Source organism: Morchella sextelata (assembly GCF_020137385.1).
Source record: "Morchella sextelata strain SCLS chromosome Unknown scls_1, whole genome shotgun sequence".
In the NCBI taxonomy this organism is placed as follows: Eukaryota; Fungi; Ascomycota; class Pezizomycetes; order Pezizales; family Morchellaceae; genus Morchella; species Morchella sextelata.
This window is the reverse complement of record NW_025408616.1, coordinates 99,379-124,979: the sequence shown is the minus strand read 5'-3', so window position 1 is coordinate 124,979 and position 25,601 is coordinate 99,379. Positions and strand designations below refer to the sequence as shown.

The 25,601-nt window shown below is 45.0% G+C and overlaps 5 protein-coding genes across 5 annotated transcripts; 2 read left to right on the top strand and 3 right to left on the bottom strand.

Annotated features, from left to right (window-relative positions):
• Positions 1-1,533: 1,533 nt before the first annotated feature.
• Positions 1,534-2,763, bottom strand: H6S33_000027 (uncharacterized protein; the record flags this gene model as incomplete). The annotated part of the gene is made up of 1 exon (XM_044831628.1): positions 1,534-2,763. One exon carries the CDS (start codon positions 2,761-2,763, stop codon positions 1,534-1,536), a length of 1,230 nt encoding a protein of 409 aa, XP_044699586.1.
• A 2,220-nt stretch (positions 2,764-4,983) lies between these two features.
• Positions 4,984-6,573, bottom strand: H6S33_000026 (uncharacterized protein; the record flags this gene model as incomplete). The annotated part of the gene is made up of 3 exons (XM_044831617.1): positions 4,984-5,471; positions 5,702-6,458; positions 6,508-6,573. 3 exons carry the CDS (start codon positions 6,571-6,573, stop codon positions 4,984-4,986), a joined length of 1,311 nt encoding a protein of 436 aa, XP_044699585.1.
• Positions 6,574-7,632: 1,059 nt separating this feature from the next.
• On the top strand, positions 7,633-8,394 carry H6S33_000025 (uncharacterized protein; the record flags this gene model as incomplete). The annotated part of the gene is made up of 1 exon (XM_044831606.1): positions 7,633-8,394. The coding sequence occupies one exon, from the start codon at positions 7,633-7,635 to the stop codon at positions 8,392-8,394; it is 762 nt and encodes a 253-aa protein (XP_044699584.1).
• Positions 8,395-9,816: 1,422 nt separating this feature from the next.
• On the top strand, positions 9,817-10,071 carry H6S33_000024 (uncharacterized protein; the record flags this gene model as incomplete). The annotated part of the gene is made up of 1 exon (XM_044831595.1): positions 9,817-10,071. One exon carries the CDS (start codon positions 9,817-9,819, stop codon positions 10,069-10,071), a length of 255 nt encoding a protein of 84 aa, XP_044699583.1.
• Positions 10,072-15,184: 5,113 nt separating this feature from the next.
• Positions 15,185-15,775, bottom strand: H6S33_000023 (uncharacterized protein; the record flags this gene model as incomplete). Its single annotated transcript, XM_044831584.1, has 2 exons — positions 15,185-15,669; positions 15,724-15,775. 2 exons carry the CDS (start codon positions 15,773-15,775, stop codon positions 15,185-15,187), a joined length of 537 nt encoding a protein of 178 aa, XP_044699582.1.
• Between the last annotated feature and the right edge of the window lie 9,826 nt (positions 15,776-25,601).

The window sequence follows — 25,601 nt, the reverse complement described above, 5'->3', positions numbered from 1 at the left end:
TCTTTTTTAAAGTCTGAAATGCTTCCTCCCTTTCATCCGTCCATTTAAATTTAATATTTTTCTTTGTCAAGGCTGTAAGCGGAGCAACAATTTTCGAATATCCCAAAATAAATCGTCGATAAAAATTTGCAAATCCTAGGAATACTTGAACATCGCGAAGGTTTGTCGGTGTAGTCCATTCCAAAACATCAATAACTTTCTTTGGATCCATTCTATTCCCATTCGGAGTAAGGATTAAACCAAGATATTTTGTTTCCTGAACCATAAATTCACATTTTTCAGGTTTAAGGTGAACATGATTTTCATCAAGTACCTTTAGAACCTTTTGAATATGTTCTTTATGTTCTGATAGGGTCTCGGAATAGATAAGGATATCGTCTAAGTATGCCGTTACGAATTGATCAAGGTAGGGACGTAGAATATCATTGATCCAATGTTGAAATGTAGCAGGGGCATTAGCTAATCCAAACGGCATTACTGTATATTCGAAATGTCCATATCGAGTCCGGAATGCTGTTTTCCACTCGTCTCCCTCCGCTACCCTGATTTGATTATATCCCCATCGTAAATCCAACTTGGTATAGTATTGTGATCTTGACAGCTTAGCCAGGGTTTCCTTTAACAATGGTAATGGATATCGATTTTTGATTGTAATCGCATTTAGACCTCGATAATCAACACAAAGTCGAAGGGTTCCATCGCTTTTCTTTACGAACAATATAGGTGCTCCCGCTGGTGATTCACTAGCCCAAATAAATCCTTTGGGTAAATTTTCATCAAGGTACTCCCGTAGTGCCTTTAACTCGATTTGAGACAATCCATATATAGGTCCGTATGGTGGCCGCTTGCCTTCTTCCAATACTATCTCGATGTCATGGGATGGTCGATGTGGTGGGAGAATTGAAGCATCATATTCTTTGAACATATGGAGACGATGGTGAAATTCCTTTGGTACTAATTGTTCAATATCGACAGTGGATTTTTCAGTTGCTGAAACGATGACCGTATGGTGTTCCGGTAAGGGAATCGAGATGCCATGAACAATAACTGCAGTTCCACTGAGTGAACAGTATTGACAACAGCTTCGAGAGTCAAACACAAGTAGGTTTTCTTTTGGTCGAATCGTAACATCATGTCGTCGCATCCAAAGTATCCCCATCACAATCGGATAATGTCCTAACTTCGTTACAAAACATGGCGCGACCTCCCGATGACCATGAATGTCTAGCGAGACTTCGACAATATGGGTAATTTTTCCTGACTTAATAGGCCTTCCATCTATAACGTCTACATGGCGGGGTATTTTGAGGGGGGTCATTGTAAGATTATTGTGGCGTGCAAAAGATTCATCAATAAAAGCGTATCCTGATGCTCCGGTATCAATAAGGGCGTAGGTAGGTATGAAAGAATTTTTATTCTGTGAAATCGAACAAGTTACTACAAGTTGATTTCCATCCATTTCCTCCTCTGATACCGAAAAACCAGAAATACACATCCTAGAAAAATCCTTAAATGGTCCCTGGGCTAAGCCACTTAGTGCAGGGACAAATCTTTTGCCGACTCGTTATCGCTTCCGCCATTTTCTTCCACCGTCAACGCTGCTCCCCTCATCACAGGCCTCCTTGGTTGATTTCCAATTGCCCTTGCTTGAGGGCAATCCCTAACCATATGTCCAACACCTCCGCAATAAAAACATCGGCCCTCAACTAAGCGGGCATTTCTTTCGGTAGGGGAGGGGCGACGACGCCCTCCAGATAGATCCATTGGTACATCACCTCCCGGGCGGGATGAGGGATGACTTTCAGTAACAGGTACATTGGCGATTGGGGCGGCAGCGCGGGGAGCAGAAACAGGACTTGCTGGTGAAGGACGAGGGGCCGGAGTAGTAGTAGTCGTCCAAGGTTTTTTACTTCCTCGCTTAGCTTCTGCCGCTCGGCGACGATTATCCAACCGTTGTAGAAGTATCGCACAAGCATTTACCGTTGCGGGAGTGTCATGGTGTATCATTGATTCATCGAGTTCCGCATTAATACCTTCCATCAAAGCCTCAATCCGAGAGACTTCATCCATACCCGACTCAGCAGCATATCGATGGAACTCAGCAAAATAATCGGCGAACGTTCGATTTCGTTGACGGATGTTCCTAAGATTCCTCCTAGCCGTACGCATTCGATCGGGATCCCCGAAAGCAGTATCTAAAACCTCATAAAATCGTAGCATAGAGGGTAAGGCAATACCTTCTTCGCCAATATATTGTAAAAACTGATTGGCGGCAACGCCTTCCAACCTGCTGAATGCATAGGATAGTTTAGACTGTAGTGTAGGATAGCGATCGGCATTTCCTAATAGCTTAATCTTCATTTGTTGTTTAAACAGGTGTAACCTTTCTCGATCACGATCCCCCTTAAATACCTCAGGGTCTGGAAGCTTCTCCGACCGATAGGTAGTATCTGTAACGGGTGGTACTGGGGGTGCAGGTGGAATATTGTCTTCGTTGGGTGCTTGCACAGGGGCGACAGCCTCAACAGGAGCCTGTTGAGCTCGGGCAGCAGCAAGATCTTGCTCAAACCTTCTCCTCGCCCTCTCGGCCTCCTCTTCTACCTCCTGTAAATCCGTTGCATATTGAGCAAGACCATGTTGGCACTGTTGGAGAAGCGCATAGGCTTCAGTTCCAACAGTATCATCGACCCGTGGATGCGCTTGAAAAAGGGCTTGGAGACTATCGCTGAGTTGTTGATAATCAATAGGTGCATGTTCCGACATTGTAAACTATGGTGTTGTATTGGTTGGCGATAGAGGACGCAACCTACGTATCACGGGGACGGTAGGCGATAGACTGTAGTGCCAAGGAATACAACCTAGGTAGTGACGTAGACGTGGACGTAGACGTAAAGGTATACTTTTGACTATGGACTATGGGGTGGCTCTATCTGGTATGATAAACCAGTTGGAGCCCTATGACATGGTGCAGACAAAGAATAGTATTCGTGGAATAAATACAGAGGTTGCGTAAGAAAGAAAGAGAAGAAGGAAAACAGACAAAAGCACAAGACAACGCCCCCTTATATATCCATCCATAATCCAATGATGACTAATACCTTCGCATAACAGAAACCCAAAGAAGATAACAGAAATCCCCATTACAAATCCTAATTCCACTGCACGATACCTCCTTCCCTCATCCCAGTTCATCACCTAGCCGAAATACGTAGCTGCCGTTACAGTTATCTTCCGTACACTCGGCAAGCGAGATCTTATTCGAGTGACGGACGCCATTTCGAAGCATCGCGAGTACTTTATTCGGAAAACTGTCAACTTGATAAGCATTTGAAAACAACTCTTCTACAGTGGACATTCCTTCAGCGGATTCATTTGAAAAAGAACCCGCGAACAAACTTAGCTTTGAATCCAAATTTTTTCGCTTCAACACCACTTGACTCTGATGGGTCAACCGCTCATCCCCTTCTTTAGGCAGGTCACCCGACCTCCTAGTCAATGCATCTGGTTTCGCCCCTTGTTTTCCTGATTCAATAGGCCTTCCATCCATAACATCTACCTGACGAGGTACTTTAAGGCGGGTCATTGTGAGAATCTTATCCTCGGACACGGCAGCAGCGGAGAAAACAGGGACAACAGGAACAGGTGGCGGGGCTGGCCCCTTTGGTTTGCCAATTTTTACCAAAGGGGCTGACCTTTTAACGCCGGCTTTGGGGACCCATTTTCAAGTGGCCTTTCTCGCCAATTACTAATGGTACGGGGATCCTGAGAGCGAGGGGACAGATAGCGAGGCTTGGAGACATGGCGAGGTTTAACTGTAGCGGCGGAGACGGAGATACGAGAACGAAGACCGGCAATAGTGGCATTAGCTTGGACTTCCCAGGCTTTTGCAGCAGAGATGATGTGAAGAATTTCGTCTTCAGCATCGGCGAGCTTCTCGTCGTCAATGGCGAGACTTTCCTGGTGTAGGGCGAGACGATATCGAAGTTCTTCTTCTTCGGCCTTTGATTCTTCGAGCTCAATCTTCAGAGCAACAATAGCCTCGTCGCGGCCCCGGATGGTCTTGGTAGACTCTTCCTGGCACTCAGACAAGGTTTGCAATAAATCGGCAGCGTTTTCGTCAGCTACTTCGAGTTCCTTGGTGAGGCCGATAATGACCTCTTCTTGGGCCGTGTCGATAACGGGTTCCAGGATTTTGGAAGGCTTGGTAAAAGCCTCCAAACATTCAGCAATGAGATTATGGGCCTCGGTAAGTTCGTCACCGAAGTCGATATCTGCTGGGAGGGGACCATATGTGGTGAGAAATTCTAAAAGGCGCTGCAACAGCGTATCCTGAGTAGTGTCGGACATAGTCGCGACCAGAGCTAAGCGAGGTAGTGTTGTATTGGTTGGCGATAGAGGACGCAACCTAAGTGTAACGGGGACTGTGGGCGTAGGAACTATGAAGCCAAGGAATACAACCGAGGCGAAGACGTGGACGTAGGAGGTTCGTGGACTATGGACTATGGGGCCGAAGGGTACACCTAAGGCAAGAACGGGGACTGTGGACTATGGATGGTTGTACCTGGTCTAGTATACCGGGTAAACCATATAACGTAGCGCGAACCAAATAGTATTCGTAACTGTGAAATACAGAGGTTGCGTAAAGAGAAAAGAGAAAGAAAGAGAAACAAGAAATCACAAGACAACGCCCCCCTTATATATCCATACCCTATCCCAATGCTGACTCATACCCTCCCATAACAGAAGCAAAAAGAACATAATAGAAACCCGCTTCACTAAACTCAACCACACTGCATAATCCTTCTCCCTTGTACCCAGACAACTCACATAGCCAACCCGCCTAGCTGCCGTTACAGGTGTCTTTGTCTTCTTTCTTCTTTGGGCCTCCTCCTCCTCTTCTTCCTCCTCCTCTTCTTCCTCCTCTTCTTCCTTGTCCTCCTCCTCCTCTTCTTCCTCGTCATCGACGTCATCATCCTCCTCGCGCTATTCGTCATCGTCGTCGCTATTATCGTCGTCTTTCTGGGCCGCCTTGCTCGAGCTGCCCTCTCCGGCGTTCTCTCCTCTGGGATTTTTACAGGAACTCGACCCTCCACTTTCACCCTCGTCTTCATTGTCGTCGTCGGCGTCGTCTTCAGTATCGTCATCGTCGGCGTCGTTGCTCACCTCCACAATCTCACTTCTCTTCCTCTTCGTCGCTTTCCCCTTACGAGTTCCTGTCTCTTCGGCCTTGATGCTTAATGCTCTCCGGTAAATCTGAAACTGATTGTCCATCAGCACCTCCCAGTCACCGTAAAAGTAGGGGAATGACAGCGGCGGTGGAGTCTGACTGGCGTTTTTATCATGCTCATTATAAATCACTAATAGTATCAGTTGCGGTGCAACTTTACAAGCATTGAGCCATACTCTGACATCTTTGTCTGACCGTAGGAAGATGACCTGTTCAGGTAACAGCTGGTAAACACGGTATTGACCTGACACGGTCTTAGAAAACTGCTCATCGAGGACAAGAGACCTGACCAAATAGCGTATCACGGGGTGTGGCAAGTCAGAAGCACCACCGCGGGTTTCAGGGTCTAGTTACACCCCTTAAACATCCTCACAACCTCCGATAGATACAGACCGGGAAGTGAACTAAACGTCAGGTAGGGATGCCCACCAAAGGTTCTTCAGGTCAAATTAGGAATTTCCTAAGGCTTCCGACGTAGTCCCAACTTCACCCCTCCGAGTCGTTCAAAGCGGTATTTGGAGGGGAAAAAATGCGAAATGCCGATAGGCTGATCAGTAAGATATTGTGGCCTTTCGACATTCCCGGTCTTCACCGAGAAGGGCTCGTCGGCTTCCTCAGATGTCTCTTCATCGTCCGTCTCATCTCTGATATCTGCCTTTTCCCTCCGCTTCTCCGGTTTGTCTTCCAACCAGGCAAATTCGTCAATGTCAGGGTAGACCTCGTCCTCGTTGTTGGGCAGAGATGCCTGGGCCTGCTTGCTCCTCTTTATCGAACTGCGAGTTGGCGCCGTCTCACGCTGCTTGCCCTTGCCTTTTGTATCGGTCGCCTTCCCTTTGGTCACCTTGTTCTTCTCTGCTTTCACCTTCGCTGACTTCGCCGCACGCTTCTTCTGTTTGAGTGCTTCAGAGAACTTCTCTCTATCCTCAGTAGAGTTACCTTTGGCAAGATCTTGGAGTATACTGCTCACACAGACTTTGATCAACGCTCCTTGGAAGGTGCAATCTTCCTCCGGCTGTTGAAGCAGGCGTCTGAATTTATTCCAGTGCGGATAACTGAGTAGGAGTCTCACGGTCTCGTCCCATTGCTCGTCTGTTCCCATAGTTCTGCCGGCAATCGCATTCTCGACAAAGTAGTCGTACACAGCTTTGAACATGTTCCTCCATTGGGCCAGCGTAATGCTGAGTAAGGACTTAACTTCGGCGCTAGTAAATTTACTCTTTTTCGCATACCCCTGGTGGGCGTCAGAGGGCGAGAGATATAGGACTTGATAAAAATCTTACCTCTGCTATATATGCTGCTCTGCTAATCGACAAAATCCAGTGGCCCTCCTTATTGGCCCATTCCATTTTTTTGTTCAGAGATTATCACCGCCCGACCGCCCCCACCTGCACTTCCGACGAGAACGCTATAGAATCGGATTGTTAGTTGAAGGATCAGGATGGTTTCAGTTAGGATTGGATATGTTAGGAAGGTGCTCGGAAGATACAGTAAGTGCTAGGTGCTTCAGGTTAGGTTGTATGGAGAAAGATCGGTATCGGTTGTGCGATGTTATTATATTTGTTTGATATTTTCTTAGGTGTGGTTATGAGGAATAGTTATTGGATTATTCTTTGGGGTTTATATTTGACGCTTTGTTCTTATTATTTGTACTTTCCTTTCTTTCTTCTCTACAAACGTCTTCATTTTGTTTGTTAGTAAAATTCTATTCTGTTTCAATCGGTATTCTGCACAGTCCCCTATCCTTATCCTAGAACGTATCCGAGTCGATTCTCGCCTCGGCACCTGCCTACATCTTCGTTATAGAACCCCACCCCGTTAGAGAAATGACCTTCCCACTTGGGCTAATGCCAACTTGTTTTTACCCGACTGAGTACCCACCCTTGTAGTCAGTTGCGTTAGGAAGGTGGTCAAAAGACGCTTGACCGTTGGTGGATACCTTCAGGAGGATAGACTCCGGGGAAACAACGGGGTATTTAGATTCTTATATAGAACAAAGACTGTGCGAATTACCATCGTGAGGGTGTGCTGGAATCGGCAACTCGTAACGCCTTGTCATGTATACAATGTAGGGGACGAAAAACAAAGGCTCATCGTCGCTGGATTAAGTTAATGAATGAACCAACACGAGTGCTTTGACGGAGGTTCGCAACTGTTGGTGGTGAGGTCAGACGACGTTGTGATGAATGATGTCAGGTCGCATGTGCTTAACAAAGCTTGGCTCGCGGCTGACGACCCCGGGGAAATGATCGTCGGTCTGTGCTACAGTGGTCATTTTGCTCAGTCAGAATTCCAGCAGTATAAACCCACTCGATACCAGTGCCAGTGAACGCGAGAATGAGGCATACGACGAAGCAAAAGACGCGCACGACAAGCCAAAAGACCATCACGACTGATCAAGAAAGCGGATGTCATCCACACCTTGCCCCCTGTGCCCAAGGTATTACCGTCGCGCGGGACATCTTGCAAGACATATTTACCGGCATCATAGCGTTGACAATGTGCCTGAGGACAAGCATTTAGAAGACGAAACTACGCTGCCAGACGCCCTGCCTGGTATGCTTACTCTGGTAATTGATGCCCCGGATGATTCTACAGATTCAGCAACCGACTCTGAGGCGGAATCCGACTTCGATCCTGACTCCAATTACGATGGCCCTGAGGCGATCGCCTCCCCGATCTCAGAGCAAGCTGATGATAATCAAAGGGCCACAGCATACCTACCCAATAGTGGACAAAGAGTAAGGCAGGTTCATAGCTATCGAGACTATACAGAAGAGAATTGGAAGTCATGGGCACCGTTCAAAGACGCGGCGGAATGGAGATTGGCTTGTTTCTTTATCGAGCACAAGCTGACCTCTACATTAATTGACGCCTACTTTAATCAGGGGTTGCACAAGACGACAAAGAATGAGCGTTCCTTTCAGTCCGCTTATACTTTCCAGAACCAGCTCGACAAAATGACGGGCTCCCCACCTAACTTTCAATACAGGACCGTTGGGGACGGCTTTGGAAGAACGACCGACTTATATTACAGGAATCTGGTCGAATGCGTGAGGTATCTCTTGGGTCAACATTACTATAAGTCAAGCATGGTTTATCGGCTGGAGAGAGTTTACGATGCGAATGGATATCAACTCTATTCCGAGATGCATACAGTGGACTGGTGATGCAATATGCAGGAAAGACTTCCTACCGGGGCCACGATTGTCCCGATTATCTGCAGCTCCGACATCACGCATTTGACAAATTTCTCCGGAGACAAGAGGACTTGGCCGATATATATGATGATAGGTAATATACCGGGAAAAGTACGATCCAAGCCGTCGACCAAGGCGCATTTGTTACTCGCACTATTGCCAATACCTCCTGAAGTAATTGGGAACACGACGTCGAAGGGGAGACTCCAGTCCTAGGTGGCAGAGACGGTGAGGAGAGTCATGTCAGTTATACAGGAGCCTCTGCTGCACTTTAACCAAAGGCTCGGTGTCTTAATTGGCTGCTCAGAGGGGTACGCGAGACGTTGTTGGCCGATTCTGATGGCATGGCTTTCGGACCAAATGGAGAGCTGCAATATTCTGAATACCAAGTTCAACTTGTGCCCCAAGTGCGAGATACCCATCAATAGACTGGGTGAATATGAAGCTGAACCGTTCAAGACCTACCCTCGTGATCAGGACAAATACAAGAGAATCTATCGTCAGTACAGAGTGTTGAAGGTACTGGAGAATCCACCGAGAGACGAAAGGCGGAAGCTGAAGACGTTAACCAAGTTCTTCAATTCTCGTGGTTTACAACCTCTGTACAACCATTTCTGGAACCTCCTCTTCCTCTAAACCTACGACCTCCATAAGCCAGACATGCTGCACGTGGTATACTTGGGAATCCTGAAACATTTTATGGAGTGGCTGGAAGACTTCCTGAAGGAACATGGTCGTTTGGATGAATTCAACGCCATATGGATGTGAATGCCACCTTACCTTAGATTTACCGCACCGATGAAGCCTTATCAAGTGGTCAGTCAATGGCAAGGGAAGGACATGCGTAATTTTCAGAAAATAATCTTACCAGCCCTGGCATCTGCCCTCAGGCATCCGTCATCTGCACAGGCAGAGCCATTCAAGAAAGCCTTTCAATGCGTACGGGCAATGGTTGACTGAGCACTCGTCACCCAGTATCGTTCTCATAATGAACTGACGATAGACATGTTGGATAGTTACCTAAAGGCTTTCCATAGGACGAAGGATATCTTCAGGAAATATCGCGCGACTAGAGAGACTGACAGACTTGTGGCGGAACGACAGAGGGAATTGCGCTGGGAATACGACGTCGAGTTAGCAGGCCTAAACGACTCTTTAGGCCAAAGATGAAGGGTTATCGCAGACCAAAGGCTAAATCTCCAGGCGGAAACCGACCAAATCTTGCGAGCAGGATCCCACTTCAACTTCCCCAAGATACACCTCATTCGCCATTTCGCAGAGCACATTCGTCAATACGGCAATATTCCGGACTATTCGACGGAGTCTTGCGAGTCAGTTCACAGGGATCAGATCAAAATACCGTATCGTTGGAGCAATCACATTGATCCCGCAATGCAAATACTTTGGACGTTTAACCGTGATTATACGTTTTCCATTTGCGAATTAAATCTTCTACAAATTGCCCGGTACAGTTTTTCGACCACTGAGCTTGTCGGCAATCTCAACGTCTTAGAGCTACATCTGAGGAGGAGGATGCAAGCTACAAGACGTGATTTTAGAGACCGTCAGGACGACCCGGCATTTCAAGCGCAGTATATTGCGTTATTAGTCTATTTACCAAGCGACACCAGGTTGGAGAAGAGGTAGGTCAAATGCCCAGTCAAATTAACAAATGTCGGTAGTGTAGATATCACAGGTGCTACAAAGAGACTGGGGTATTACTTTCATGGATCGACTAGTGGAGATACGGGGTTATGAAGAGTCGGATTAGTCAGAAAGGTTCTATTGTGTTCTACCGGGTTCTGGTGATCGTTAATGTATGAGTCATGTTGGATTTGTCATCGCTGAGATTTCCTTGAGTATATTAAGGGGGGTTTTGTTTGTATTTTGTGTTCTTCTTCTTCTTCTTCTTCTTTCTTTACGCAACGTCTTCTGTATCTACGCTGTTTATTGCTATACAATATCACCGTCCTTTTCTTTCTTTAAGAAGACCACCGCCTCGCTTTCTTCGTGCCCCGTCGAACCTTACCAACGCTAGAGTCCTGTAGTACCCCTATCGCGAGTTCCCATACCGGCTCCTATTCTCCTCTTCGTACCCTGCGGAATACTCGCTACTCACCCCCTTGAGAATTACATTCGACGGTATTTCAGGAGGAAGCTATGTCTTGGATACGAAGATATGCCCGAAGACATCGATAGCTGGCGGGTAAACACATTCAAACAGCTTAATGTACCCATCATTTGGGACGGCGAGGGCAACGAGAGGACAATTCACATACTTTGTACGACGGGAACATCGGGTTACAGACGGGGAAACACGGGCAATGACTGGGTCTGATTTCATCAAAAGCCGGCTGACTTGGAAGCTTTGCAGGGTTCAAGCGCAGCAAGGCTACTTGCGATCTTTAAGCTCAGGGACCCAAGACGAAGGAGGGCCAGACTTCTGACTGCAATACAATCATTGAAGCCGGACTTCAATGGAAACCCCAACGTCGACCACGGGGTAATAACGGTATCACACTGCTCAAGCTCTCCTGACGATAAAAGGGTAGTAAAAATAAAAAGCATTTTGGGCGCCGCTTATTTGGTGCCTGAGATGACGTCATCTACGAACAATAGATGGTTTATCAATAGTATGATCGATCTATCGACATACGGATCAATTTACTGAAGTAAGACGGGACGTTGGACTGAGTTTTTTATAATGATACTGATGACATGAACACCAGACAAGAGACTTTAGACAGGTGGACTTCTGATGATAGGTTTTGGGCAGGGGGGATTATGACGAACGGGGAAGACAACTGGGAATGAGACGGGAGTCTTTAGACACGTTAAATAGTGGATATTCGACGCACTAGATTGTATTGTACATATTGGGTGAAAGGTATTAGACAGGCCCGGAGGTAATTAGAGTTTGTATTTTAGACGAAGTGATTATTGGACTTGGATTTTGGACAGAATTATGTCCGAGTCAAATGACGAGGATTTCCCAATTGAGCCATCTTCGTCTTTTGATGGGTAGTGAAGATGGGGACATTTGGCATAAGATGAGCGTAGGATAGATTGATTCAAAAGACGAGCTAATGAGGTCGCACGACCGGTTTCGTAATAGGAGCTCTAAATGGACAATGTTTTGTGGTTGAATGATGAGCGGCCAAAAATAGGGGGACATATGACGATATCCCAGAGCCAAAAGACGAGGTTTTGAGGGCAAAAGACGAATTTGGGTATCTGGGTGCCGGAAGTCGTCTTAGGGAAACCCATTTTTTGCTGATTTGGGGAGGATGGTTGAAATCCAGAAGCTTCTAACAGGATAGGGTTCGATAACAAGGACGTGAGCAGGTACCGAGGCAAGAATCGATTCGGATACGTTCTAGGATGAAGACAAGGGACCGGGCTGAATACCGATCGAAATAGAATAGAATTTTACTAATAAATAGAATGAAGACGTTGTGTAAAGAAGAAAGAAAGAAAGTACCAATAACAGAAACAAAGCCTCAAATATAAACCCCAAAGATTAACCCAATGACTAATCCTCACCACCACACTTAAAGAAATATCAAATAAATATAATAACATCCCACAACCGATCCCGATCCTTTTCCCTACAACCTAACCCGAAGTGCCTAGCGCTTACTGTATCCTCCGAACACCTTCCTAACATATCCAAACTAACCGAAGCCATCCTGATTCTTCACCTAACAACCCGATTCCGTAGCGTTCTCGTCGGCAGGGCAGGTGGGGGTGGTCGAGCTGTGACAAAGCCTGTCCTCGTGCTGAAATTCCCCCTAATCCCAATCGGGAACCACCGTAACCCTGAATAGGTAACAGCAAAATCCTTGACAAACCAATTTTCTTATAAACATAAATTCATTCGTAAAACGTGGTTTCATGGTGTAGCTGGTTATCACACAAGTCTAACACACTTGTGGTCCCCGGTTCGAGCCCGGGTGAAATCATTTTGCTGGCTCTAACGCCGATATCATTTGTTTTGGAGTTCTGTTGAGTCATTTCAGGGATAATAACGGATAGTGATATTTTTTTGGTAGCCGAAACAGTGGCATTCAGCTGCGAGAGTTAGTTGGTTTTAGTAGCTGAAATCTGAGTTTTCGTCGCTATACCACGTTTTTCGTTGCTTAAAAATTAATAGTAATCTGATTTGTGAGACATCAAGATCTCGCGTAGGGAGGGACACAGGGCTCGGCAGGGGATCTGTGTCTGTTTCTCTGGCAGTAGACCTGTATCTTTCATGTACTACGTAGGTTCTCTAGTTACCAAAGCGAACTCTCGATGATTAGTATGAGACGAAGTACTGACATATCAGCATCAGTCATGATTAGTCGAGATTAGTCAAGCGAGTAGAAGACATCTCACCTCACGGCTGGATTGATTGTGGGTTAGGGGAATCAGGGTAGACTCATTTCCACATAACCCTTTTCTGTATCTTAATGACTGGCCTACTAGGACGGAAGAAGTTTGGGAGACGTTATTTCGCCGGAGACCGTTTGCTGTTGGGCAATGGAGCGGGCCGTGATCGATATGCCCAGGTCCTTAGTTTAAGCTTGCGCTTTGGACAAAGGTAACTGTCGATCCATGGGATTAGCACCATCGTTGGCTATTATTGGAAGGGGGTCTGGTGCAGTGTGAAATACGCTATATCTGGGAAGAAAACTAACCAACCATTCGTATAATGTTGAGGGCTTAAAGTAACTATAGCAATGCTATGCACGCTGATTGTTTTCCATCAATGATATTATGCGCGAAGATATTGACGTTTGGCTTCATTTTACCAAAAGTGAGGAGGGACTGAAGAAGGCATTGGTCCGGTACTATTCCAAGCAGGAACATGTACATCTTATCGTGTTTGCCTCGTAGCAATATTTTCCGACATGAGTCCGAGAGGGCTACAGGGCCGGCATTCCGGCGGGTTAGGGTGGTAATTATGAGTGTCCCATCGTAGCTAAGAGGCCCGAGATGAACACGAAAGGGGAATGTCGTTCTGCCTCATGGAATTAGTCCTTGCCTAGACCATACAGAAAGTACCTACTGAACTGTGAATGTCGGCGTTCGGGAGTTTTGGCTCGGACGGAGATCCATGTAACAATGCGTAGGCACTTTGCACATGTACCTACAGCCACAACTCGATATGCGGGAACTCAATACACCGGATCCCTTGCTGTCCCGTACGAGATCCTCTGAGAATATTATTTTTCCTACTGCAAAATCAATTTGCTATCCCGGATTTTTTGCTATCCCGTACGAAATCCTTAGAATCTTGGCAATCCGGCATATCGAGTTGCGACTATACATGGGCTGGAGGTCGAAAATCAATTTTGTAGAATCGATATCGTCATATAACGCAGCTCATATACATGTATGTACTCGGGGCAGGTATGAAGAACCTGAACATGAGTGTTGGCGGTAATGGTCTCTGATTCGCGTATATTCTGAACTAACTGCAAATTGAATCCCTGCCTGCATATTTCATGCTCAGGTTCTTCTTGCCTCCCCATTGTATACTAATTATGATCTGTATTTCGTGTCGCCAATTAGCATCCAGGGGTTACTCTGTTCAGAGATTCAAAGCTCGGGGAATGTTGACATAAGGTGTGGCACCTATAATTACTAATTACTAAGGATTTGGGTGACTTTCTTCGGAGAAGTTCCTATATATGAAGTTCTGGCTTGTCCAGTTCGAGATGCATGCATATTGTAATGCCTAGATCAATGAATCAATCTAAAAAACCCAACTACCAGCTCCTTGGCCGCCCTACGGAAGGTTCGGACAATGACGGAGATATCTTTGACTGGGGGAGGGGGAAGAGAGGGGGGGGGGGGTGGGGCGCACTTCGCATAATTTGAATTCAAAGGGGTTGATGATATCGATGAAGCCGTGCACCGACTACGAAATAACTTTAAATGTCCCAGGGACCCGTAGGTCGGGGCCGGGAACCCACGTAGGGTAAAGTGGCTGCGGATATTGCTTTTCTTTCTCTTTCTTGGGAACGCCCCGTCCTGCAGGCGAGGACTGTTTCCCCACTCTTCACATGGCGCAGTGGAGTATAGAGTGCGAGGCGTTTTGCCGTGGTTTGTAGTACCAGGGTTGACTCCCACCACTTATTCTACTTGTCGTTAGACAGAGACCAGATCAGATCCCACTATAGCGATCTGGTATTAATACTTCTACACCACCTGCGGGATTTTGTGGCTGTCATTTATGCGGGGTTTATTTCCTAAGGGCGTTCTCCACTCTTTACTATCTAGTTGTTCTAATTCTTCCCGGCCAATAGCTTAGTTATGTAATGCTTACCGAAACACATACCTGAGTGATCCAGAGATCAGGTTCAAGACGAAGAAAGTTTCATCCACATCGAGAGGCCCTTCTGGTCTTTACTGTCTGTAGGCGTAGAACGGATTGCGAATATCCAAGGAATATCAGTTTGATTTGCTTATGTATTTAAATCTCAGTCACACAATAGTGGGCCGTGCTAGAACGTGGCCTTGAAAAAGCACATATTGTTGACTTCCTTGGAGGCCGGTTCACATACCGTTTTTGATGGATTCATGGGTATTAACGTGTGCGATTATATACGCACCTATTATAATTTCGGGAAACTAACTAGAATTACATTGACGTACCTGCCCAACCGGTGATTTCCAAAGCCAAGTGTCGCTAAGAAGAGATATTTACATAGAGAACTAGAACTAGAAAACAAACATAAAAGATAATTTAAAACAAGATAATATCAATCATTCGTCATAAGTTAGCTTTTGAATTGTCTACGTATATGTTACTGCTACTCAAAACCTCCAACCGTATACCACTCTCCGAGTCTTGTAATGTATCCCGTGAGATAGTCAGGTCTATCTCACTCTGGCTTTCCACCGTCATCACGACATCCGTCCTCTTCATGATACCCATCCCCATCTCCTCCTGGATAATCCTCTCCTCACTATCGCATTCCCCGTAAAAACTTCTATCTTTGGATGAAGAAATATGAGTTGAGGCTTGGTGTCCAGTCGGCAAAGGTGCTATGACGCCTTCTACAAATCTCCGCCCAACTCGGTGCGAGGTACCACTACTCCCTTGTCCCTGGTATATTCCGGAGCTATCTGGAGTCTTGGACCCCAAGAGCCCTGGTGCGTATTTTCGAATCAACGGCTTCAACGATGGTCCACATGCTGCTACGACGATGAGAGTGCTTTCGACATAGTACCATACGATTGCATCCGTTACATCCCCTGTTAAAAACGTTAGTAAAGAGCCAGGTGTCTTAGTATTCTGTCGATACATACAGGTGATGTCTTTACTTTTGTTGAGTGCAGGTAACTTGACAACCCTTACCATGCTGATTATGCATACCCTAAAATCACTCAATTGAATCAGAAACTTATCAAGATTTTGGAGGAGAAACAATTGCTGACTCACACTCCTCCCAATGAAAACAGCCCACATAAAACTATTTTCTGCCTTCTAGGTAGCTCACTATGTCGAACTATCAGCGATGCATTCGAATTTGTCTTGAATCAAGAACACCTACAGCGATAAAAGGAGCGGCATAGGAAGTATAGTGATGGCCACGTCAAGAAAGATGTTTAGACCGGCATGAATGAAATAGAATACGACAAGGTCCCAGCACCTTCCTTCGGGATCGGCACCTGGGAACAATCGATTCCATTGGTGGTTGGCCGGTTTGCACTGGAAGATAATAATGACTTCGCTGATAACCCCAACAACAATCGTAAGAGCAATGAGCATGATCGTTGAAACCCGAAACCAGGTTGGCAGGCCACCACAGCGAGGACCTCCGATTCGGAGGTAGAAATATAACAGCGAAAGCTTGGCAAACATTATTTGCACAGTGTAGCTCTTAACTTGCCCCCATGAATGTTAGATATACTGATAGCCGATTCTGAGGCCTGATGAAATTTTGTTTACTGACCTGACTACTGCCCCAATTTGCCTAAACAGAGGTCAGTGATTTTTGTTGGTATGTTTTTTTTTTTTTTTTTTTTTTGAGAATTCATATTTACCTGTATAGTCTTCCTAACATCGTTGGGGGTAAGATCTTTAAGATGCATTCCCAACCCATGTTTTGCAGCTAAGATGGAAGAAATATCAGTCAAAAGACTACGTTCGTATAAAATTAAACCAGATGGAGCCACATACCAACAAGAATACAGATAAGATAAGACAGCGTCAATAGCTAGTCCAACAAATCAATCAGCCGTGCTTTTGACAGATCCCCGGGAAGTTGTGTATATTTCAGAGGCGAAAATTGGTGCTAGGCTTTCTGGGAGAGATTGTCTACCTACTTCCGCAATCACGATCAACACTTTTTCATTAAGTCTCAGCATAATCCATTGGTTATACAGGAGTGCGGGGAAGCTTACTATCATCGATACCAAAAGATCTTATTATCATCGACCGAGTGTACACTCTCAAAGATGTTGCAATGAAGCTGATTATCCCAAGTACTGGGCCCGCCACCCATATCATATGCTGTTTACTTTCAACCATCTCTTCGCAAACTTTGAGCGGAGAGTGCGAAGCAGAATCGGAGACCAAGGCACGCAGTTGTGAAGATATTTAATTAAATTTCCGGGCGCCTCCGCCACGAAAGAACCTGGGGCCTGGCACCTTTTATGGCATCAGCCATCGTACGGTTGAGGTTTCTTCAAGCACACGGACGCCCTCCACGAGGGTGCCAAGAAAGTATCAGCGGGTATATATCGAAGTTAACTGTCCATAGAGTACATACCACGGCCATAAATCAAGCGAAAACAGCAAATCAGGGCCTTATCTCAACGCATGCAGCATCGATCCCCAGGTTCTTGTGTTAGCCTGCGAGTCGAAGGATTTACACTCCTCGCATCCCCTGACCAAAATTACAGCGGACACCCCTATTCTGGGACGCTGATCATCAATGAATGTGCTTTAATGTGACCAAAGCTAAACACCAGCAATCAAATCAAGAAGCAGAGCTCAAGACCGAATTTGCGTTGACACCAACCATATCGAGGCTATCCAGTGTTTGAAGGAAAGCCACACGATGAGGAAAGGGGAGCTTAGCCAGAAAAGGTTAGCAGGACCGCAACACACCTCTGACCTTCGGGCACGATTCAGGGGTGGACAAGCATGGAATATTACGCGAAAAGGCATCAGACGCATTTATGATCTCTGGGGGACCAGAGTCGAGCCTAGCGCACGGAGAATAAGGTTATTTGGCTCTTGGTGCAAGGCAATTGTCAGTGGCTGTTGAACGTCTGGGGGTTGTTCTCCATCTTTGGGGCATGGCCATACCAATGATATTCCTGGCACGTACCTACTTTACATACATTCTCATGATAGCCTAACGTCTAGAATATCGAGAGCAGATACATAGGTGCATAGTAATTGTATATAGGCAGTTACGTGTATATCATGTAATACCTACAACAGGAATGTACTCTACTCTAGAGTAGTAGAGCTAGAGTACATGTGTCTGTGCCTCGTACAAGGATCATTCACGACGGGCCTTGGAATGCACTCTAGAGTATGTACATATAGTACCTGTGTACCATGTACCTACATTATCGATGGTACTCTACTACTCTACTCGGGGCAGGCAAGAAGAACCTGAAAATGACTTTTTATGGTAACGACCTCTGATTCGTGGCTGGCGAAAAGCTACACCAAATTGAGCCCCTGCTTGCAGCTTGCATTTTCAGGTTCTTATCGCCTGCCCCGAGTACCTACAGTGGATTAGGGACATGTGTAGTCAGATTCAGTCGATCAATCAACTATATTTGTACTCAAACGCAGATGCCTGCCTCTCATACCAAGAATTAAGATGTTCATAGCGTTCAGCGCCCATGCTCGATACCTATATTATGTCAAAACCGCTTTCCATTTCGGGTGTGTGTAGGCAGCTGGGGCGGGTGCCCACGTTGCTATAATTGTCCGGTGGAACAACGTCACAGCTGCGCACTCGGTTATTTCATTTGATAGCTCTGATATAGAATGTGTAGCAACCCGGGATCGAAGGAATGCTCATAAAATGGCTGTACTGAACCCATGGACATAGACGTAGACATGGACCATAGCGACAGTGTACATGTGTGTGCATGATCAATAAGTTGATATGGTTGGGGACACCTTGAGCCGGAGTATGCGACATTCGATCCAAGAATTAACCGGATGTTAACTAGACTCTTGGCACAGATAACTGCCTCTCGTTTACAGTTAGCTAGTGTGTTAATACTAATTAACATGGCCCGCGACATTCATCACCAAACCCCGACCCTAATAACTCCACCCACAGAACAGCTAAATTAATTTGGACTATGTAGGGTTATAGATCAGATGAATACTAGCCGAATAACAAAGAGATAATTAAAATAGGGTGTGGTTGTGGAAAGTTATTAGCTTGGGAAATCTTGACGTTGGAAGTGCTCCGGCTCAAGGTGTCCCCAACCATATCCCTTGCTTGACACAAGTAGGGGCAGCATGAATAAGCTTTCGCGTGGCTTTTGTTGATTTGGATATCATTTGCTTAGGGTCCGTCTGTTCTGGGAGAAATGCTAAGATCAAAATTTAAGAGCGCATACACAACCGTGTTACTCAGGCAGTGATGCCGCTCGCAGGTCGACCAGTTCACAATAAGCCACAGACCAAAGCTGAAAAGTTGACATATCTATCTGACGAACAAGCCTCACGTATCCTCTTTTGTTATCAATTCCTCTCTCTCCGACTTACCTGAACCACCGGGTTTTTCTTGTCGAGAACAGCTTTTCTATGCATTGGTCCAATTTCGGCCATATACAACCACAGATATTAATACCCCAGACGCCGAGATAAGGTGCATTCTCGTATATGCTCCAGTTATCCGCCAAAACTGGATCGTCAGTTTACATAACAGGGATGTCCTTGCGGTACCAGGTTTCGGCTGCCCCGCAAATCACCCCAGGGTTTAGTTATTCTCCAGCATTGCCGTGTTATTAAGGACGCCCGATTATCACTAGCACGAGAACAGACAGTTTACATAGTGAGGCCCAGTCCTGGATTGACAGCTTTCTGACCAGTGATGTTGAATAATCCATCATGTACCTTATTGGCCGGAGTAGAAATCTGGCGTTTAGAGAAGGGTCTAGGTATGCAATAGGTCTGTGGGCGTCGAATGCCAAAGCAGTGGCGACTATACAACCCAATGATAATTCCCTCTTTGAAGACATTGAATCATCATCGTCGAACTAGACATCCGTGTTGCTGGAGAAACAATAATGTGCTTCCAGTATGAAATAAGGATTTGATCCGATACTTGGAGGTGTCCCTATTACTATATGGAGTCGATAAATATACACAATGGAGGGTTCAAACGTCCATGATTTGTTCTCATTTGTGGCAATCAAGTTAATATGTTTTCATTCTTTCTTCCAGACCCTGGACTGACATGTGAAAGAGTTAAAATCTTTAAACGTCGACTATCTTTTGCCATGAAGGGAATCCCACCAGGTAATAGCAAGTGCAGAAATGGTTCTTCTGCGCAGGAAACTGGGATTTAGTATGAAGAGTTCGCCAAAACTACCAGGGAAAACATACCCGAACTATTTCGGTAGGCCCTCCCTTGTCCATATTTTCATAAATACTTCGGCACTGCAGGTAACTCATATCGCTTTTCCTTGCCAACCATTCGCAATTCCGTTGTATCAAGGATGTTCGATGTGGGACTCCCTCCCTACGATCGGATACGAGCACGTGGCTATCCAGGACCTCTCCCTGGGAATCTCTTGTCTTTGTAGCCACATTGGAATAGATGTCGAGCAAGAATAGTGAAGTCTTCCAGGATAATTCCAACGGTTTTTCATAAAATGTTGGAAGTATTTACTAGCTTAGGTTGTCTTCGTCCTCGTGCTCTTATACAACCGATTCATGCAAGCGTTGTTTCATGTTTTGATTCTACGAGAAAAGCCATATTTAGGAAAATCATATTTAAGTTTCGAAAGTCCAGCTATCTGTTGTATTGCCTTCGCTCATTGCCTGATTCGTGAAATCCATTCTGTACATGTCTTGTGAGAGATAGCCCCCAATCATTGTCACAGGGCTGATTATGTAGGTAAAAACTCATGGTTCCGGTATTAAGGCCGGGGATTTAGACCCCGACTAGTTAATAAACGGGTAACCAATAGTTAAAAACCGGTGTTCCCGTAAGGTCATTCGGCGACAACATGAGGAAAGATTAGGACCAACACCATTCCGCGAAGCTCTGTATCGACATAACTGTTCTGCGAGCCACTTGCGGCGTGGATGACTTCCGGGGTGGATGGGTGTTCGTCGTAAGGTTGAGTAAGATCCCCGACACTTTCATATGATACAAGCCTATCACGAGTTGCGCGAACGATACGATATTGATAGCTCCTGATCTGAGGGGTATCCCTTGTACTGCTGTGGGATTATCCTAGGTTATAGGCACGTAAAGTAAGCCTCCGGAGGTCGAGGTAGTCCAACATGCAGGCAAGTCCCTTATTCCCAAGTCCTATAATGAAGAAAGAGGGTTGTTTATATATAAAGGCAGTAGATTTAAGGCTCGCAGTGGAGGTAAACATCCCAGACGTGCTTTGTCAATATTGTTCCCGACATATACTCGGATATGCCCTTTTATCGGGGAACCATTGGCTGCAACGCGTAACCCCACGATATTTCTCCGAGTCGGATATTTCCCCGACAAGCAGTTGTAAGGAAAGTCGGGAGTGGATGGCTTGGTTGACGTTATAACGTTGCAAATAGTTGTCTGTCGGAAGATAGTACAAGTGCGTGTCTCTCCGGTCAGCAATACGCAATAAAACCTAACCCCCAGGGTGTTTTGAGTTAACTAAACCTGGTTGATAGTAAACCCCCTCCGGATCTTTGCACAACTTGCAAAGCCAGATCGACCAACCGGTACTAGGTATCCCTACATATACTCGTAAGTTGGTGATTCCATGGCTAACTGGTCCAATAAAGGCCTGTATTTTGGGAAATACCAAAATATCGTATCACTAGAGCATGATCACGCACTCCCCGCCCTCTCTCTGGCCCTGGATTCCATGACTGAGGGGGTATCAAGGGGCACAAAAGTACTGTGCCTTCATAGACGTCAGAAGTAGGCAGGATAAAGCTTTGAAAGGATCAAGGGAGATTGTTATGCACTGGAGAAAGTCTGGGATCCCCTGTCGGGAAGTTGGAGGGTTCTTATTACTTGGTGTCTTTGCTTACGGAGAGCTTGGGATGGTCATATAGCGGAGGTATAGGCTGAAGGCGGTATGGTTGGAGGTTGAATGGCCATGGAGGGATTTAGCTATGGAGCCGTTTATAGTGGATGTCGCGGATCGGGATTCCCGAAGATCACGTGGTCTGAAGTATCCGTAGTGATATTAGCCCTTCTTCCCTCGAGAGATACATTAACGCCCGATTTGGTAAAAAAATAAGCCTCCAGTAACGATTTATTGTCAAATAAGCGTTAAATAAGGCCTTATTGACAAACAATGGCGGTATTAGCCTTAATTTGGGATAAGGCTCTTTCTTGGGTAAGAGTTTTTCAAAAATAAGGCATATATACGGCTTATTTTATGGATAAGTATTAGATTTAGATAATTATTATCAAATAACTTAAGCTTTTACACCTGATCTCCCTTATTCATCAAATAAGGCTTTTTTAAGGATTTTTGGTGGATAAGGTTTATATAAGGCTTAAAAATTCGCATTATATTGGCCATATATTACTTCCAGCACCGGAATTTCAGTTCCCCTATGGCTTAGTGGGTAGCATGAGGTAGTTAGCGGCGGTTTGGGATTTTTTATAAGGACATATTAAACCTTATTTAACCCTTATACAGACCATAGGTTTATAAGGACCTCTTTGGTATATAAGCTCTTTTTTAAGGTAGTTTTAAGACTTACTTAATACTTAAAACACGCTTAAATCACATTTATTATAGTGAGTAAGGCTCTTATAATCCTATGGTGTACTAAGGTTTATATGAGGGCTTATAAAAATACCCGCTCGGGCGATAAAGTAGATGCTACCTGCAAAGCTCTGGATTCAACCCCCCGCTTTTTTCTTTTTGTTTTTACTTGAAATAATCTTTAAAAATCGACATAAGCCTTATAATCCTTATAATCCTTAATAAGCCTTAAAATCCGAAAAAGCCTTCAAATCCGAAATAATCCTTATCTGAGATAATGCTTATTGGTTTGAGTTTATTACTGGAGATGTAAAAACGGAATAAGCAATAAACTGCCAAAAACGGTTAAACAAGCCTTATTTCAGCGTTATACAACGCTTATAAAAATACCAAATCGGGCGTTAAAGTAACTTGTTTAAGACCAGATTGACTGAGTAGTATGTCCTAGTGTAACGGAGCCCAAACAACTCTATCAGTATAAACACCAGGGATTCTTGTGGTGGTTTTGAGAGGAATCCCTCTTGATGTTGCACGACTAAGTTGGTAAATATACTGATAGGTCGAATGATGCTGTGGTGAGGGTGTGGATCCTCGACTACATCTTACATACATGTACTCATATCCGCGCCTCCGATTGTTGTATCTGAAAATTTACTCTGCCGTTACTTATGAAATGCAGTATTCAGAATAGTTGTTGGTTTGGAATTTTTTGCTACATAGCCCCATCGAATTCATGTATCCTACCACATTATTGGTCGTCTGCTGTATGCCAAGCTCTTCACACTACGTAATTTAATAATCATGATCACCTCCAGCTGATTGATTAATAATTCATTGATAATAACTTCCAGCGACTTAGTGGCGCTTAATATTTTTATATACATGTATGTAGCTAAATACATAATCTATCTCCAAGGACTTCTTGACAGCCCTTGCGTACCGGAAGTTGCGAAGATCAAGATCAACTCTCCATTTCTGCACCCAATATTATAAATGGCTTAATTTTTTGACTTGAAACATAGAGACGAGATATCTAGAGCCGCAAATGTTCACCGAAGGGGATAGAGAAAACATTTCTGTTATAGAGTACATACTTGGTAGAAGATGAGATACAAACTAGATGATTGGTGTTCAAGCGGGCGGTCGATAGAAATGTACTGCACTACCGATGATATAGGGGAGCAGACAGGTGGAGAACATTAACACATTAGGAGATTAATGTAAGTTTGAGGTAATCAAAGAGCGATAGACTACAGGATATTTCTGTTCGAATTTGTATGATTCTGGCCAGCTGGGCTTTGATTGTTCAAGTAACTTAATTACCCCGACCAGTGTTCCCAGATCAGAGATCTCGAGACTCAAGGGCTTTAATAACGTTAAATAAACTTAGCCTGTCTCAAGCCACGTTTGATCGATCCTCTTTGTATGAATATATAGCTGGGTGGACTAGTAGTACTCAACAAATAAAACCAACAGCGCACCTTGAACGACACGTGGAGTTATTGCTCCCGCTATCCAGCGACATATAGAGACCTTTGGTTTTAAAATAATGTAGCAGTTCTTACGTAACTAAATGCATCTAGAATTATTGACGTGCGCTCGCAATGGGGATAAGACAGTTCTATATTTTTATTGTTCAATTGGGGACGTTGTCCCTGCGTTCATGATCAGCCCAAGTTTCAAAATACATGTAGTTAACGATTGTGATGGTGTTGTCCACGCAGTCACGACTCCGTCCCAGACGATACCAAAGTCCCGTCTTGTTCGGTTTTATATAATTCTGCAAAATTAGGAGACTGGTATTGTTTTGCCTCAACCGTCCTGGGATAGGCTTCGGAGAATTGAGTGAGTGGTAGTGAGCCAAGATCACCTAATCCCAATTTTCAAGAAAGAAATTTTGACTGTTGCATGATTTCCTGATAAACAACTTTCGAGAGCCGTCGCGGACTGAAACTAGAGTATGCTACCAACGGCTTTCTCACTGGTGCCGTACTCCTGGTAATAGTAGTTTGGTAGATTTCAACTTATTTATCTCGCGGAGGGAGACACTAATAAATACTGCTATCTCATTGAAGCGTATATATCGCCACGGCCATTCATTAACAGGATATAAAATACCGATCCAAGAGATACCAATATGACAACGCCAACTCTCTATGGTGTGACCAATACGATAAAGAAATGTTTAAGTTGCTGTTAAATTACTAAATATAACGATGTAAAAAAGTCTACCATCACTATAAGAAGTAATTAGGGATGTAGCGAGAATAGTGTTATGGTCGCTAGCTTAGAGCGCGGTGGGTGCTCCGGAGCGTTAAGTGACTCTTAAAAATGTAGAGGTTGATCAAAAGAAGGCGCAATATCACTCGTAGTTCATCCTGATTATAATTACGGCGCACCACGATTCCTCATTCGAGTGAAATTTTTACTTTCCTGGCTTATTTGTCGTCAAGGACGGGCTTTCAAGCGACGTCGGCTGTATTTCGCCTTGTAACTCCATAGAGTACGCAATTAAGGCGTACACGGCCCATATTTTGACCAAAAGGGTTTCCTGGCTGTGGCTGAATAGACTTGGAGTATTTTCTGGCCCCCTCAGCACCATATCGGAAACTTGCAATAAAACCAGTAGGTTTGGTCGAGCCATATATAAGTAGATGTGCTCCATGTATCAGACGAGCCGAATGGGGTGCACGCCCATTCGAAAGGCTACCTATTACTTAGCAGAATAGGATTGTTGATTAATTGAAACAGAGTCAGTACAAAATATGTACTCACACGGAAATCGCATATTCATTTTTAGGATTCGGCAGCGAAGCAGCCTGGTGGGCTAGATTAGAAAGGGGGCGAGTGGGTTGAGTGCTGTACGTTAGTTTCGCCCCTTGCTCTTTCTTTCTCTATTTCCTCCTTCCTTCCTTTCTCTCTTCGTTCAAGCCATCAACAACTCCCTTTCATCAACAATTCATCAATTAAAGCCTCGAACAACTATTTCTTTCACACAACATGCCGTGTTTTCTAATGAGCTAGTGAATAGTTCGGCCTGAGCAAATGAGCTGATAAATCAGCAAACTGGAGGCTCACATCTCTTCAGGCATTGAAGCTCTCACATCGACGTATCACTTCATTCCCTTAGCATGACCTTGGATGAGGGCCAGACCGGCAAGGTCGGGGGTAAACTCCATCCACTCTAGCTTATCAAAGGACCTGACACCGCTTCCGATAGTCTGGGGTTGACCACGAGAGGTCCGAATCTC